This window comes from Erithacus rubecula (assembly GCF_903797595.1).
Source record: "Erithacus rubecula genome assembly, chromosome: 28".
Classification (NCBI taxonomy): Eukaryota; Metazoa; Chordata; class Aves; order Passeriformes; family Muscicapidae; genus Erithacus; species Erithacus rubecula.
This window is the reverse complement of record NC_136680.1, coordinates 824,845-838,134: the sequence shown is the minus strand read 5'-3', so window position 1 is coordinate 838,134 and position 13,290 is coordinate 824,845. Positions and strand designations below refer to the sequence as shown.

At 54.7% G+C, this 13,290-nt stretch overlaps 1 protein-coding gene across 1 annotated transcript; it reads right to left on the bottom strand.

Moving 5' to 3' along the window:
• Positions 1-361: 361 nt before the first annotated feature.
• TIMM44 (translocase of inner mitochondrial membrane 44) lies at positions 362-12,555 on the bottom strand. The gene is made up of 13 exons (XM_079328689.1): positions 12,488-12,555; positions 11,102-11,209; positions 10,505-10,675; positions 9,978-10,058; positions 9,489-9,638; positions 8,414-8,553; positions 7,778-7,863; positions 6,828-6,920; positions 5,319-5,443; positions 4,406-4,456; positions 3,067-3,156; positions 1,262-1,372; positions 362-497 (listed from the first exon to the last, which is right to left on the bottom strand). The coding sequence occupies exons 1-13, from the start codon at positions 12,509-12,511 to the stop codon at positions 378-380; spliced, it is 1,350 nt and encodes a 449-aa protein (XP_079184815.1). The 5' UTR covers positions 12,512-12,555; the 3' UTR covers positions 362-377.
• Positions 12,556-13,290: the final 735 nt, after the last annotated feature.

The following is a 13,290-nucleotide window of genomic DNA, read 5'->3' as shown; positions in this document are numbered from 1 at the left end:
GGCCAACACTGGCCCTGCCAAGCCGTGGATAAACCAACCTCAGCCCCATCCCACCACCAAGCTGAGGATCCAACACCTCCTGTGCAAAGTCCTGGCTGTATTTGCTTTGGGAAAGTGCAAAGACAGGGCAGGGACACGAGGCTGGAGAAGGGCAGGGTTGGCAGCCAGGAGCCTCCAAGGCCTCTCCAGGGTGTCCAGAGGGGCCAGAAGTGACAATGGCAGCTGTGGGTGACCCCAGAGGACAAAGCTGCACCAGCAGCTGCTCCTCCATCCCAGCCACTCCCGGGCAGGAGCCGCCCCCTCCTCAGGGCTCAGGATACCCCAAAAGCCCCAGAGCCCCAAATGCCAGGCTGGAGCTGCTGGAGGCCCTGCCCTGCTCACAGCACCTGCTCTGTGCTGGAGGAGGAGATGTCCAGCAGCCTCCAGGCCATGTAGGGGTTCAGCTCGTCCTGGTCCCGGCACAGCGCCCACACGTAGAGCATCCTCAGCACCTTGTCCTGCAGGGAGCCCAGTCAGACCAGTGCAGAGAATACCAGTCAGACCAGTCAGACCAGTGCACACAGCACCAGTCAGACCAGTCAGACCGGTGCACACAGCACCAGTCAGACCGGTGCACACAGCACCAGTCAGACCAGTGCAGAGAGCACCAGTCAGACCAGTACAGAGAGCACCAGTCAGACCAGTACACACAGCACCAGTCAGACCAGTCAGACCAGTACAGAGAGCACCAGTCAGACCAGTACAGAGAGCACCAGTCAGACCAGTCAGCCCAGTACACAGAACCCGTTATCCAGAACCCCAGTTATCCACAATCCCAGTTATCCCAGTATACAGAACCCCAGTTATGTTCCAGATATGTCCCACATCCCAAACTGTCCCTGACCCCAAACTGCCCCAGTCCCCAAACTGTCCCTGATCCCAAACTGTCCCTGACCCCAAACTGCCCCAGTCCCCAAACTGCCCCAGTCCCCAAACTGCCCCTGACCCCAAACTGCCCCAGTCCCCAAACTGCCCCAGACCCCAAACTGTCCCCGATCCCAAACTGTCCCCGATCCCAAACTGTCCCTGATCCCAAACTGTCCCCGATCCCAAACTGTCCCCGATCCCAAACTGTCCCTGATCCCAAACTGTCCCTGATCCCAAACTGTCCCAGACCCCAAACTGTCCCTGATCCCAAACTGTCCCTGATCCCAAACTGTCCCAGACCCCAAACTGCCCCAGACCCCAAACTGCCCCAGACCCCAAGCCCAGCCCCACTCACCGGGTCCCCTTCCACCACGTCCCCTTTGTGGTTTTTGATCACCATCACCACCTGGGCCTGGAAGGTGATGATCAGCACAGGGCCCTGCTCCATCATCTTCCCCATGGCCAGCTGCAGAGAGACAATCCCACAAAAATCCCAAATCTGTTCCCATCCCAGCTGCAGAGAGAGAATCCCACAAAAATCCCAATCCTGTTCCCATCCCAGCTGCAGAGAGAGAATCCCACAAAAATCCCAAATCTGTTCCCATCCCAAAAAATCCCAATCCTGTTTCCATCCCAGCTGCAGGGAGAGAATCCCACAAAAATCCCAAATCTGTTCCCATCCCAGCTGCAGGGAGAGAATCTCACAAAAATCCCAAATCTGTTCCCATCCCAGCTGCAGAGAGAGAATCCCACAAAAATCCCAAATCTGTTCCCATCCCAGCTGCAGAGAGAGAATCCCACAAAAATCCCAATCCTGTTTCCATCCCAGCTGCAGAGAGAGAATCCCACAAAAATCCCAAATCTGTAGGATTGGGCCAGAGTCCCCCTGGCTGTTCCCATCAATTTCCTGATTCAGATATTATGGAAAAGATAATTCCCAAAAAAACTTCCAATAAAAAGCACTTGGGAACCTGCACTTCAAAGCTTTCCCCAAACTGTTGTGAGTTTTTTTGCTCTTTTCCCAAATCCATAAATCTGGGAAATGGGAACGAGCTCTGCTCTTTTATACCCAATTAAAAAGCAAAATCAAAGGCACCCTGCTCTCCAAAAAAACAGATTTTTCTGTAGGAAATGTTTGGAATGGGAACATCCTGAGCTGGAAGGGACCCACAGGATCACAGAGAGTTTTTTCTCCTGTTTTAAATCAGATTTTGCCAGGAAGTTGCTCTGAACAGACAAAAACTGCACCACAGAGACCCCAAGGTGGGAACCTTGATTTTCCCCTTTTATTCCCATTAAAGACTTTATTCACTGGAATGCAAGAGTGGAAATTCAACTTTTTTTTTTTTTTTTTTTTTTTTTCCTTTTAAAAACCCAGGATTCTCTTCCTGTCCATTGTGGGGAATTGCCTGCTTCTCTTTTTTTTTTTTCTTTGTGGGAATGCTCTGCAATTCCTGCCCCAAAAACAACCACAGGCACTGAGGACAGCAGGATTTTTGCTCTTTTGAAATGTTCCCAAACATTCTGGGTTTTTATTTCATCCCTCATATAAAGGAAGCAGCACCAGGATGAGGCTGGGCTGGGTCACAAAGGAATAAATTTATTTATAGGGAGATTTTCCTGTTCCCTGAGGGGATCTCAGCAGCTCTGCAACGTTCCTGATCCCAAAAATCAGCTCCCATCCCAATAAAAAACCCAACCCCAATTTCCAAGGTATCATCAATACCTTGACAATAATGGATTTCTCTTCCTGCACTGGGATTTCCCTTCCAGATGTGGGATTTCCCTTCCAGATGTGGAATTTCCCTTCCAGATGTGGGATTTCCATTCCAGCAATGGGATTTTTCCTTCCAGCAATGGGATTTTTCCTTAAAGCAATGGGATTTCCCTTCCAGCAATGGGATTTCCCTTCCAGATGTGGGATTTCCCTTCCAGATGTGGGATTTCCCTTCCAGATGTGGAATTTCCCTTCCACCAATGGGATTTCCCCTCTGGTAACAGAAACACCAAACCCCAAAGTTCCAACCCATCAGCCAGAGCAAAGACGGTTGAATTTGACAATCCTGGAGGATTTTCCCAACCCTCATGACCCCAAAAATCCCCTCCTGATCCCATGGGCTGAAGTGATCCCCCAGAGGAGGAGCTGGCCAGGGAACTCACATCAATGTTGTCAATATCCAGGATCCTGGAATGGAACTGGAGTCCCAGAGCCTTGGCCTGCTGGATGGGATGGGCCAGCTGGCTGTAGGTCTGAAACAAAAAAAAAGGGTTTGGGAACTGCTTGGGAATTATTTAGAATTATTTGGAATTGCTCACCATCAAAAAAATAAAATAGGGAATTTTTGCTCGGAGGGAGTCACCCAAAAAAAGCCCCACGAGAAAAGGAGTCACTGGTTATTTTGGAAATGTGCTGAGGGATGAAAGAAATGCAGAAAATGATTTGGGGTTCAACAGATTCCCACTGAGAATCCCAATTTTCTTGGGTGGAATGTGAGGATCTGAGAGATGAGGGGCTCAGAGATGGGATGAACAGCAGAGCCAGGGAAAAGCAGGGGAAAAGCAGGGAAAAAATAGGGAAAAAATAGGAAAAACCTGGGAAAAGCAGGGAAAAGCAGGGAAAAATAGGGGAAAATAGGGAAAAGCAGGGTAAAAATAGGGGAAACTTGGGAAAAGCAGGAAAAAATAGGCAAAGCCAGGGAAAAATAGGAAAAATCTGAGAAAAGCAGGGAAAAATAGGGAAAACCTGGGAAAAATGGGGAAAGCCAGAGATAAATAGAGAAAGACAGGGAAAACCTGGGAAAAAATAGGGAAAAAAAGGGGAAACCTGGGAAAAGCCAGGGAAAAATATGAAAAACCTGGGAAAAATAAGGAAAAATATGAAAAAACTGGGAAAAATAAGGAAAAATAGAGAATGCCAGGGAAAAGCAGGGAAAAGCAGGGAGTTCAGTGCCCAAAATCCCCATTTCTGCACCCACAGGAGCCATGAAGAGCCTTTATCCCCCAGATTCTCAGGGACAGGATCCCATTTCCTCCCCTGGTTTATCTGCTCTGGACTCAGGAGATTCATTTCCAATTCCAGCTGCCTTGGGAATGTTTGGTTTTGGTCTCACAAACTGCACCAGAGCTGCTGCTTTCTTCCAGAGCAATCCAAGGTGTCATTCCCAAGGCTGCTGGAAGCAGGGAAGATTCTTTGCTTTCAGATTGGATTATTGCTACCAAAAAAAGCTCATCAGGATTTATTAAATTAGGAAAAAAAAAAAAAATTGGCTCTCCCAGCCCTCTGGTGGTGGGAGCAGCACAGGGAATTTACTTGGAGAAATTCAGTTCTTGAGCAGAAAAGCAGAATTATTTTGGATTTTAGGGCACAGTAACTTTGGAGGAATGAAGACTCAAATAAAAGCCCTCTGGTTTCAGCAGCTCCCTGAATTCCAGCCCCCCAAAATGAGCCCATTTTGAAGGAGGAGCCCAAGTTTGGGGGGTTTTTGGGGGCTGCACTCACGGCCTCGTAGCACCAGTCCTTGAGGATGTCAAGTTCTCCAGAGATCAGAGCCTGGGGAGGAAATCACACAGAACATTTTCAGCTCCTCCTAGATCAAAGTGAGAGCAATCAGCCCTTCCAGCAGCAAAACACCTTAAATCCCACATTTTGTGGGACTCTGGGGAGAAAGGGGAGCTGCAGAGGGGAACAGCAAAAAAGGATTTCTATAAAAACACAGGAGCTGAGGCCAAGGGACATAAAGCTTTGGATAATTAAACTCTCTTAAAGCTGCCAGCTGAACCTTCCCACTAAATCTTCCTGTTGGACCTGCCAGAGCCAGCAGAGTTCCCAGGGCTCAGAAATCCTGGGATCAAACAGGAGCAGGAGCAGAGCTGCAATTTTCCACACTGAAAAATTCAGGGCACAGAAGGAACAGAGGAATCCCACGTTTGGCTCCTCAAGCCCCAGTTTTTCCAGTCTCTCAGAACAATCCCTGCTCTATTTCAGATCCCAAATTCCCTCTGTCTTTCCTGCTGCAGTGACAGGGACCTACATCCATTTACAGTCACAGCTCCCATCACTCTGAGCCCCTCAAAACCTCAAATTCAGACAGCACTGAACCATTTGTCACAGCCTGCTGCTCCTCCCAAACCCCAGGGCAGAAACCAGGAGCACATCCCAAATTCCTTCCCTTGTCCCTCTATCAGCATTTGCCATCACCATTTGATCCCACCTCATTTGCTGTTTTCCAAGCCAGAACATTAATTTATTACCCTGTGGTTTGAATCTAAATGTGGGAACCAATTCCTTTCCCATGGCTCTGTGCAAAGCTGGAGAAGCAAATGCTGTCCCATCTTTTGATTTTAGCAATGGAGAAGTGAAATAAACCCATTTTTCCATGGGTTAATGCAGGGAAGGATGAGGGTGCAGTCACCTCCAGGACGTTGGGGATGATGTCCCTCTCACACTGCTTCAGGAAACGATCCTTGTCAAAGGAGGGATCCACCCTGAGGATCTCAGTCAGCACCTCAGACATCTCAGTCTTGGAGAACAACCCCCCTGCAGAGACAGCTCAGTGGGGACATGGGGACAGGGGGACACAGCTCTGCTGGCACAGCAGAGGGAGGAAAAGTCACCCTGGGAGTGGCTCCAGGTGACACCTGAGATGGATCCCAAGGATTGATCCCAATCCCAATCCCAATCCCAATCTCAATCCCAATCCATGAGAGCCTGCAGAGCTCTGCAGAGCCAGGCTGGCAGCACCTGGGAGCAGCAGAAGGGACAGGGACAGGAGCAGGGACAGGGGCAGGGGCAGGGACAGGGGCAGGGACAGGGCAGGAGCAGGAACAGGGGCAGGAGCAGCTCCAGGGGCAGGAGCAGGGACAGGGACAGGGACAGGGCAGGAGCAGGAACAGGGGCAGGAGCAGCTCCAGGGGCAGGAGCAGGGACAGGGACAGGGACAGGGACAGGGACAGGAGCAGGGACAGGGACAGGGGCAGGGACAGGGGCAGGGACAGGGCAGGAGCAGGAACAGGGGCAGGAGCAGCTCCAGGGGCAGGAGCAGGAAAAGGGACAGGGGCAGGAGCAGGGATAGGGACAGGAGCAGGGACAGGGACAGGGGACAGGGACAGGGGCAGGGACAGGGACAGGGACAGGGGCAGGAGCAGGGATAGGGACAGGAGCAGGAGCAGGGACAGGGGCAGGAGCAGGGACAGGGACAGGGGCAGGGACAGGGGCAGGAACAGGGACAGGGACAGGGGCAGGGACAGGGGCAGGAACAGGGACAGGAGCAGCTCCAGGGGCAGGAGCAGGAGAAGGGACAGGGGCAGGAGCAGAGGCAGGGACAGGGACAGGGGCAGGAGCAGGGACAGGGGCAGGAACAGGGGCAGGAGCAGCTCCAGGGGCAGGAGCAGGAGCAGGGACAGGGACAGGGCAGGAGCAGGGACAGGGACAGGGACAGGGACAGGAGCAGCTCCAGGGGCAGGAGCAGCTCCAGGGGCAGGAGCAGGAGCAGGGACAGGGACAGGGCAGGAGCAGGGACAGGGACAGGGCAGGAGCAGGGACAGGAGCAGGAGCAGCTCCAGGGGCTCTGGGCTCAGCAGGGCTCTGTCTCTGTCTCTGGTCCCTGTCCCATCCCTGTCCCTGTCCCTGTCTCATACCTGTCCCAGTCCCACCCAGTCCCACCCCACCCCACCCCATCCCAGTCCCACCCAGTCCCTCCCAGTCCTGCCCCACCCCATCCCAGTCCCATCCCAGTCCCACCCAGTCCCACCCCACCCCATCCCAGTCCCACCCAGTCCCTCCCAGTCCCACCCAGTCCCACCCCACCCCATCCCAGTCCCTCCCAGTCCCACCCAGTCCCACCCCACCCCATCCCAGTCCCTCCCAGTCTCACCCAGTCCCATCCCACCCCATCCCAGTCCCTCCCAGTCCCTCCCAGTACCGATCAGGTCGGTGACACGCTCGGTCACAGCCCGTGAGGCTCTGATCAGGGCATTGTCACTCTCATCATATTTCATCTTCATCTCAAAGAACCCTGCAGGGACAGAGCCTGGAATGACCTGCAGCCCCAGCCCTGCTCAAGCAGTGCCAGCCACCAGCTCCCAGATGCTTTTCCCCCCATTTTTCTGCTTTTCTCCCCATTTTTTTCTCATTTTTCTCCCCATTTTTCTGGTTTTCTCCCCATTTTCTTCTCATGTTTCTCCTCGTTTTATTCCCCATTTTGCTCCCTGTTTTTCTCCCCATTTTTCTGGTTTGCTCCCCATTTTTCTCCCTGTTTTTCTCCCCATTTTCCCCCATGTTCTCTCAGTAACTCTTCCTCTGCCAACACCCAGCACTAACACCTCTGGGGAAGGAGTTAATTTCTCCAGTGGAATGAGGAAATTCAGGATTAGGCTCATTTGGAGCTGGTGGAGTCTCCATCCCTGGGGGTGACAATCAGGGACAGGTTGGACTCCATGGTCCTGGAGGGTTTTTCCAACCTAAATTTTGGGATTCTGGGATTTTATTCAGGGTGTTTTCACTAGAAACAGCCTCAGATGATACCAAAGCTCAACTTTACACTACAGAGAGACCACATGAGTTTTAAATTTTCACAATTTGGAAATGGTGTGAAACTGCCTTGATTTTTTTCAGGATTTTCCTTGTTTTAAGCTCCAGCTCAGGAGGATCAGAGTTTGTGATGACAAAGAAAGCTGAGGAGGGGGAGCAGGGAACCCAGGGGTCCAGAGGGGCTGCAGGAGGAGCTGCCAGCTCTGCCTCCCTCCTTTCACAGCACTCCCAGCACCCAACCCAGCAGGGAAAGGTGGGAATTTGGGATTTGCATCCCTGGAGACACAGATGGGAGCAGGTCCAGGCTGGGGAGGGAATGTGCAGCTCCCCCTGAGCACTCACTGTTGAAAACCACGTTGTTGTCCTTGAAATCTTTCCACTGCTGGTACCACTTGGAGTCTTTATGCAGCACCATGCCCATGGCTTCCCTAGAGAGGGCAGAAAACAGGGATAAAATGGGGATATTTGGGAAAAATTAGCTGGTAACAAATACAGACAGCACCCTGAGGAATATCCCTGCAGCACTTGGCATCACTGAGGCTGAGGCAGCACAGAAATGATGAGCTCAATTACAGGATAAATTATGGCCTCATAAATTATAAAATAAATTGCAGCCTCATAAATGATAGCCCTATAAATGATCCACCAGATAAATGAAACACCAGACAAATAAAAAAAAAACCCAGATAAATAAAACATCACATAAACAAAACCCCAGATAAATAAAGCACCAGACAAATAAAACTCAACTCAGAGGAGCAAAGCAGCCCCAAAAAAAGGAGCTCAGGAAAGGAGAAAGGAATTCAAACTGAACACAGAACAATGCTCAGCTCAGAATTTCACCTCTGAACACCAAATCTGAATTGGAGAATTTGAAGTTTCCCAGACCCAGCTGCTCCTGCCCTTGAATCCCTGATGAGTTCTGAGCTTTTCCACCCAACCAAGCACAGAAATGCCCCCCAGGGGACCCCCACACACTCGTTGGCCTCGAAGACTCTCTGCTCCTTGATCCTCTCTCCAGAATATTCCGTTCTCTTCCGCAGCCGCTCCGGGCGCCTGTAGGGACCTGTCTGGCCCAGAACACTCTCATCAATCTCCTTCTTCACACTTTCCACCCCCTGCAAGGAAAAGAGCCCTGTCAGTGTGGATGAAAATCCCTCCTGGGATGGTTTGGGGGAGTAAAAAAGGCTCTGGGCACTGCCAGGGATGGGGCAGCCGCAGCTTGAGAATAAAATGTTGGATATTTTTTGTTTTCTGCAAAAAAAGGGGTTAAAGGAAGATGAAATCTCACTGGGGGGATGCATTTCCCACTCTGCCTGCTCCAGGAGGAGCAGCTCAGCCTAGGCAGGCTGAGACCCTGCAGGCAGTGCCAGCCCTGCCACTCCCAGGGGATGTTCCTGCTGGATTTTCCCCCAGGTTCCTGCTGGATTTTCCCCCAGGCTCCTGCTGGATTTTCCCCCCAGGCTCTTGCTGGATTTTCCCCCAGGTTCCTGCTGGATTTTCCCCCAGGCTCCTGCTGGATTTTCCCCCAGGCTCCTGCTGGATTCCACCCCAGGCTCCTGCTGGATTCCACCCCAGACTCCTGCTGGATTTTCCCCCCAGGCTCCTGCTGGATTTTCCCCCCAGGTTCCTGCTGGATTCCACCCCAGGCTCCTGCTGGATTTTCCCCCAGGTTCCTGCTGGATTTTCCCCCAGGCTCCTGCTGGATTTTCCCCCAGGCTCCTGCTGGATTTTCCCTCAGGTTCCTGCTGGATTCCACCCCAGGCTCCTGCTGGATTTTCCCCCAGATTCCTGCTGGATTTTCCCCCCAGGCTCCTGCTGGATTTTCCCCCAGGCTCCTGCTGGATTCCACCCCAGGCTCCTGCTGGATTTTCCCCCAGATTCCTGCTGGATTTTCCCCCCAGGCTCCTGCTGGATTTTCCCCCAGGCTCCTGCTGGATTCCACCCCAGGCTCCTGCTGGATTTTCCCCCCAGGCTCCTGCTGGATTTTCCCCCAGGCTCCTGCTGAATTCCACCCCAGGCTCTGGAGCACAGGGAGCACAGGGAGCAGCACCTGGGAGATGGCTTTGAAGGCTGCAGTCCTGCCCAGCTTCTCCCCTCCCCTGGTCACTGACTCTGCTGACTGCTTGGCTGTCTTGGCTGCCTCCTCCACGCCCTCCTTGATCTTCCTGCCCAGGTCACTCCTGCTGACCTCATCCAAACTCTGCAAGGAAAAAGGGAAAGGTTATTCCAGCCCCATCCCTTGTCCCCAGTCCATCTCCAGCTCTCCTGGACCCCTTGGGCTCCTCTGGACTCTCCCCAGCAGCTCCACATCCTGATTTTAGGCTCCTCTGCAAGTGGGGTCTCTCTCTTCTCCATCCCCCAAACCCCAGAGGAATCCCTGGCTGGGTCCCCTCTGACCACACTCAATCCATTATTTTATTAATGCCTCTGGTTTTAGAAGCTGCAGGGTCTGAAGCAGCTCTGGAACAGCAGCAAAGCCAATTCCAGCCCCCCAAAAACCCAATTTCAGCAGAGCTGCCCTGAGGAAAAGTCCTTGTACCTCCTTAACCGTCCCTGTTATTTCTTCAAGTTTCTTTTTAATCACTTCTGAGGTCTTCACTGTTTCAGATTCAATGGTTTTCTGCAGGAAAAGAACATTAATCAAGAGACAGAAACTACTCAAACCCAGCTTGGATGGAGCACAATCCATTAAGGCTGGAATTGAGGGCAGAAAAAGCAACATTTCAGGAGCTCATGGTCTGAGTCAGCAGCAGCTCAGCTTTGCAAATGATGATGTTCAGAGCCCTCTGAGCAATGCAAAATCAACATTTGATGCTCAATTTAATGCCTCATTATTTGATCTGCTCACAAATGCAGCCAAGTGTTTGTTGGAAAGACTTTTCACTAAAAAAAAAAAAATAAAATCCAAACCCTAAAACATTCCATCAAATAAACATTCTGAGGTGCCCATTTAGCACTGAGAGCTTCCAGCCAGGCAGAACTTCTCCTGAACAGCTCAACTGTGGATTGAAATTCCCACTCAGAGCAGGGAGAGCTCAGGGAGAGCAGGGAACATTCCACACTCACATATTTCCTCCTTGCTTCCCTCAGAGCATCCGACTCCTCCAATTTTTTCGCTTCATCTCGGAATTTTTTGATGCTTTCCTTCATCTCTTTGTTCTTGGCTAATTCCTGTTTGATGTTCTCCACAAAACCTGAGATGAATCCCTTCCTTCCTCCCGAGGAGTAGCATCTGGACTGGAGGAAACCATTCCATGTTGGAGAATCCCAAGGGGTTGGAGCAAACAGGACCCAGCAAACACAAGAGTCCAAGGCAGGGTGGGCTCAAGGCAAGCCCTGGGTGACTTTTAGAATGTGTGGAAATCGTGGAGCTGCTTGGAAAAGCAGCAGCTGATCCTTCAAAGAACCACATGTCCAATGGATTTCATGGAATCCCCAATGGATTGGGTCGAAAGGATCTTAAATCCCACCCAGCTCCACCTCCCCTGTCCCAGGCTGCTCCCAGCCCCATCCAACCTCAGCTACCCCAAAATTCCTCCAGTTCCACTTAAAAAGTGAAAATTTCCAGCCTGGAACTGGTGCTTCACAGAGTCACATCCAGCCCAGGACTCTGCTGTGAAAACACTCAGGGGTGGAAATGGAATAAATTCAGGTGGGACCAACCTGGGGGGAGGCCAGGGCAGAGCTGCTGATCCTGTACAGGGCACTGCTGGGGAAGGCAGGGATGGGGAAACGCCTGGAGAGGAGCCAGAGCCCACTGAGGAGACATTTCTGCAAGGAAAAGCACAGGGGAGCTCAGGGGAGCACCCAGACCTGGGACAGCAGAGGTGCACAAATCCATCCTGCAGCTGAAACGGGAGAAGCACATGGGATTTTTCTGGGAAAACTCTTCCAAACCAACTTTTTCCAGCTCTGGAGGGTCCCAGAACAATCCCTGGTTCTGCTGCCCCTGCCGAGTCCCAGCTGCAGATTCCTGCTGGGAAGGGGCCAGTGCTGAGCTCGGGGCTTGGAGCTGGGGAGAACCAGGGAAATCCCAGGAAAAATCTGTATTTGCTCAAGAACAGCACCGAGCTTTGGGCCAGGAGCACAAGGACCGAGAGACGGCAGGTCCCGAGCAAAGGCACGAACCGGGCAAATCCCGAACCGGGCAAATCCCAAACTGGGCACAGAGAACCGGGCACAGAGAACCGGGCAAATCCCGAACAGGGCAAATCCCGAACCGGGCAAATCCCGAACCGGGCACAGAGAACCGGGCACAGAGAACCGGGCAAATCCCGAACAGGGCACAGAGAACCGGGCAAATCCCGAACCGGGCACAGAGATCCTGAACCGGGCAAATCCCGAACAGGGCAAATCCCAAACCGGGCACAGAGATCCCGAACCGGGCACAGATCCCGAACCGGGCAAATCCCGAACCGGGCACAGAGAACCGGGCACAGAGAACCGGGCACAGAGAACCGGGCAAATCCCGAACCGGGCACAGATCCCGAACCGGGCAGATCCCGAACCGGGCAGAGATCCCGAACCTCTCGTTTCACTCTGGGCACAAAAATCTGATCCAGCCCCTCCTGCTCCGAGCGGGAGCTCAGGGTGACGCTCCGTGAGCAGCTCCCGCCGTTCACGGGAAATTCGCCCTTACGGGAGCCCCGGGAGCGGCACCGGGAGCGGCACCGGGAGCAGCACCGGGAGCGGCACCGGGAGCGGCACCGGGAGCGGCACCGGGAGCGGCACCGGGAGCTGCTCGGGACACGGGAACCCCGAGAGTGCTTGGGCGGGAGGTGCCTCAGCAGCCCCGGGAGCGAACCCGCCGGGCCGGGCGGGAGCAGCGCGGCGGGGCAGGAGCGGGCCCGGCCCCGCTGTCCCCTCAGCGGGAGCCGCCAGCGCCGGGGCCCTGCGGGCCGGAGGGAGCAGCGGCTCCGGGCCGGGCCCCGCCAGCGCCCGGCCCCGCTGCCCCGCTGCCCCGCTCGCTGTTGCCCCGTCCCGCCCGGCCCGGGGGCGCTGCTGTCCCGGTCCCGGGGCGCTGTCCCGGTCCCGTGTCCCCGCGCTCACCCGGCACGCTCCGGCCGCCGCCATCGCCCCGCGCGCCCCGTGACCTTCGCGCGCCGCCGCGGCGTGACGTCACTGCCGCGCGCCGCCCGCGCCATGTGGCCGCGAAAGGCGGGAAACGGGCGGGACCGGCGGGGCTGCACCGGAGACACCGGGAGCGCTCCGGACCCGGCCCGGCACCCCCGGGGCTGCACCGGACACACCGGGAGCGCTCCGGACCCGGCCCGGCACCCCCGGGGCTGCACCGGAGACACCGGGAGCGCTCCGGACCCGGCCCGGCACCCCCGGGGCTGCACCGGAGACACCGGGAGCGCTCCGGACCCGGCCCGGCACCCCCGGGGCTGCACCGGAGACACCGGGAGCGCTCCGGACCGGGCCGGGCACCACCGGGGCTGCACCGGACACACCGGGAGCGCTCCGGACCCGGCCCGGCACCCCCGGCGCTGCACCGGAGACACCGGGAGCGCTCCGGACCGGGCCGGGCACCACCGGGGATGCACCGGACACACCGGGAGCGCTCCGGACCGGGCCGGCGGGGCTGCTGTAACCCCGGTCCCGCCTCACCGGGGCTGTCCCGGATCCTTCCCGGAGCCCCTCCGCACCCACACCCGATCCGTTCAAAGCGTTTCCTGCAGAAAAAGGGGATCTCCCCCCTCTCACCTGCAGCAGGTGTTTGCCCTGTACCTGCCTGGGACAGACACCCCCTCAGGAGAGAAAAAAGAGGTTTTTAACCCCATTTTCACTGGGGAAAATGAGCTGGGTGGATACAGGAGAGGGAAGATCCCACACCCTTGAGGAGATTCTGT

Coding starts and splice junctions, on each gene's coding strand:
- TIMM44 (XM_079328689.1), bottom strand. CDS start 12,511: ATGGCGGCGGCCGGAGCGTGCCGG. Junction 11,210..12,487: donor CGGCGGCCGGAGCGTGCCGG/GTGAGCGCGGGG, acceptor TTTTCCTTGCAG/AAATGTCTCCTCAGTGGGCT. Junction 1,373..3,066: donor TGGATATTGACAACATTGAT/GTGAGTTCCCTG, acceptor GTCTCTCTGCAG/CTGGCCATGGGGAAGATGAT.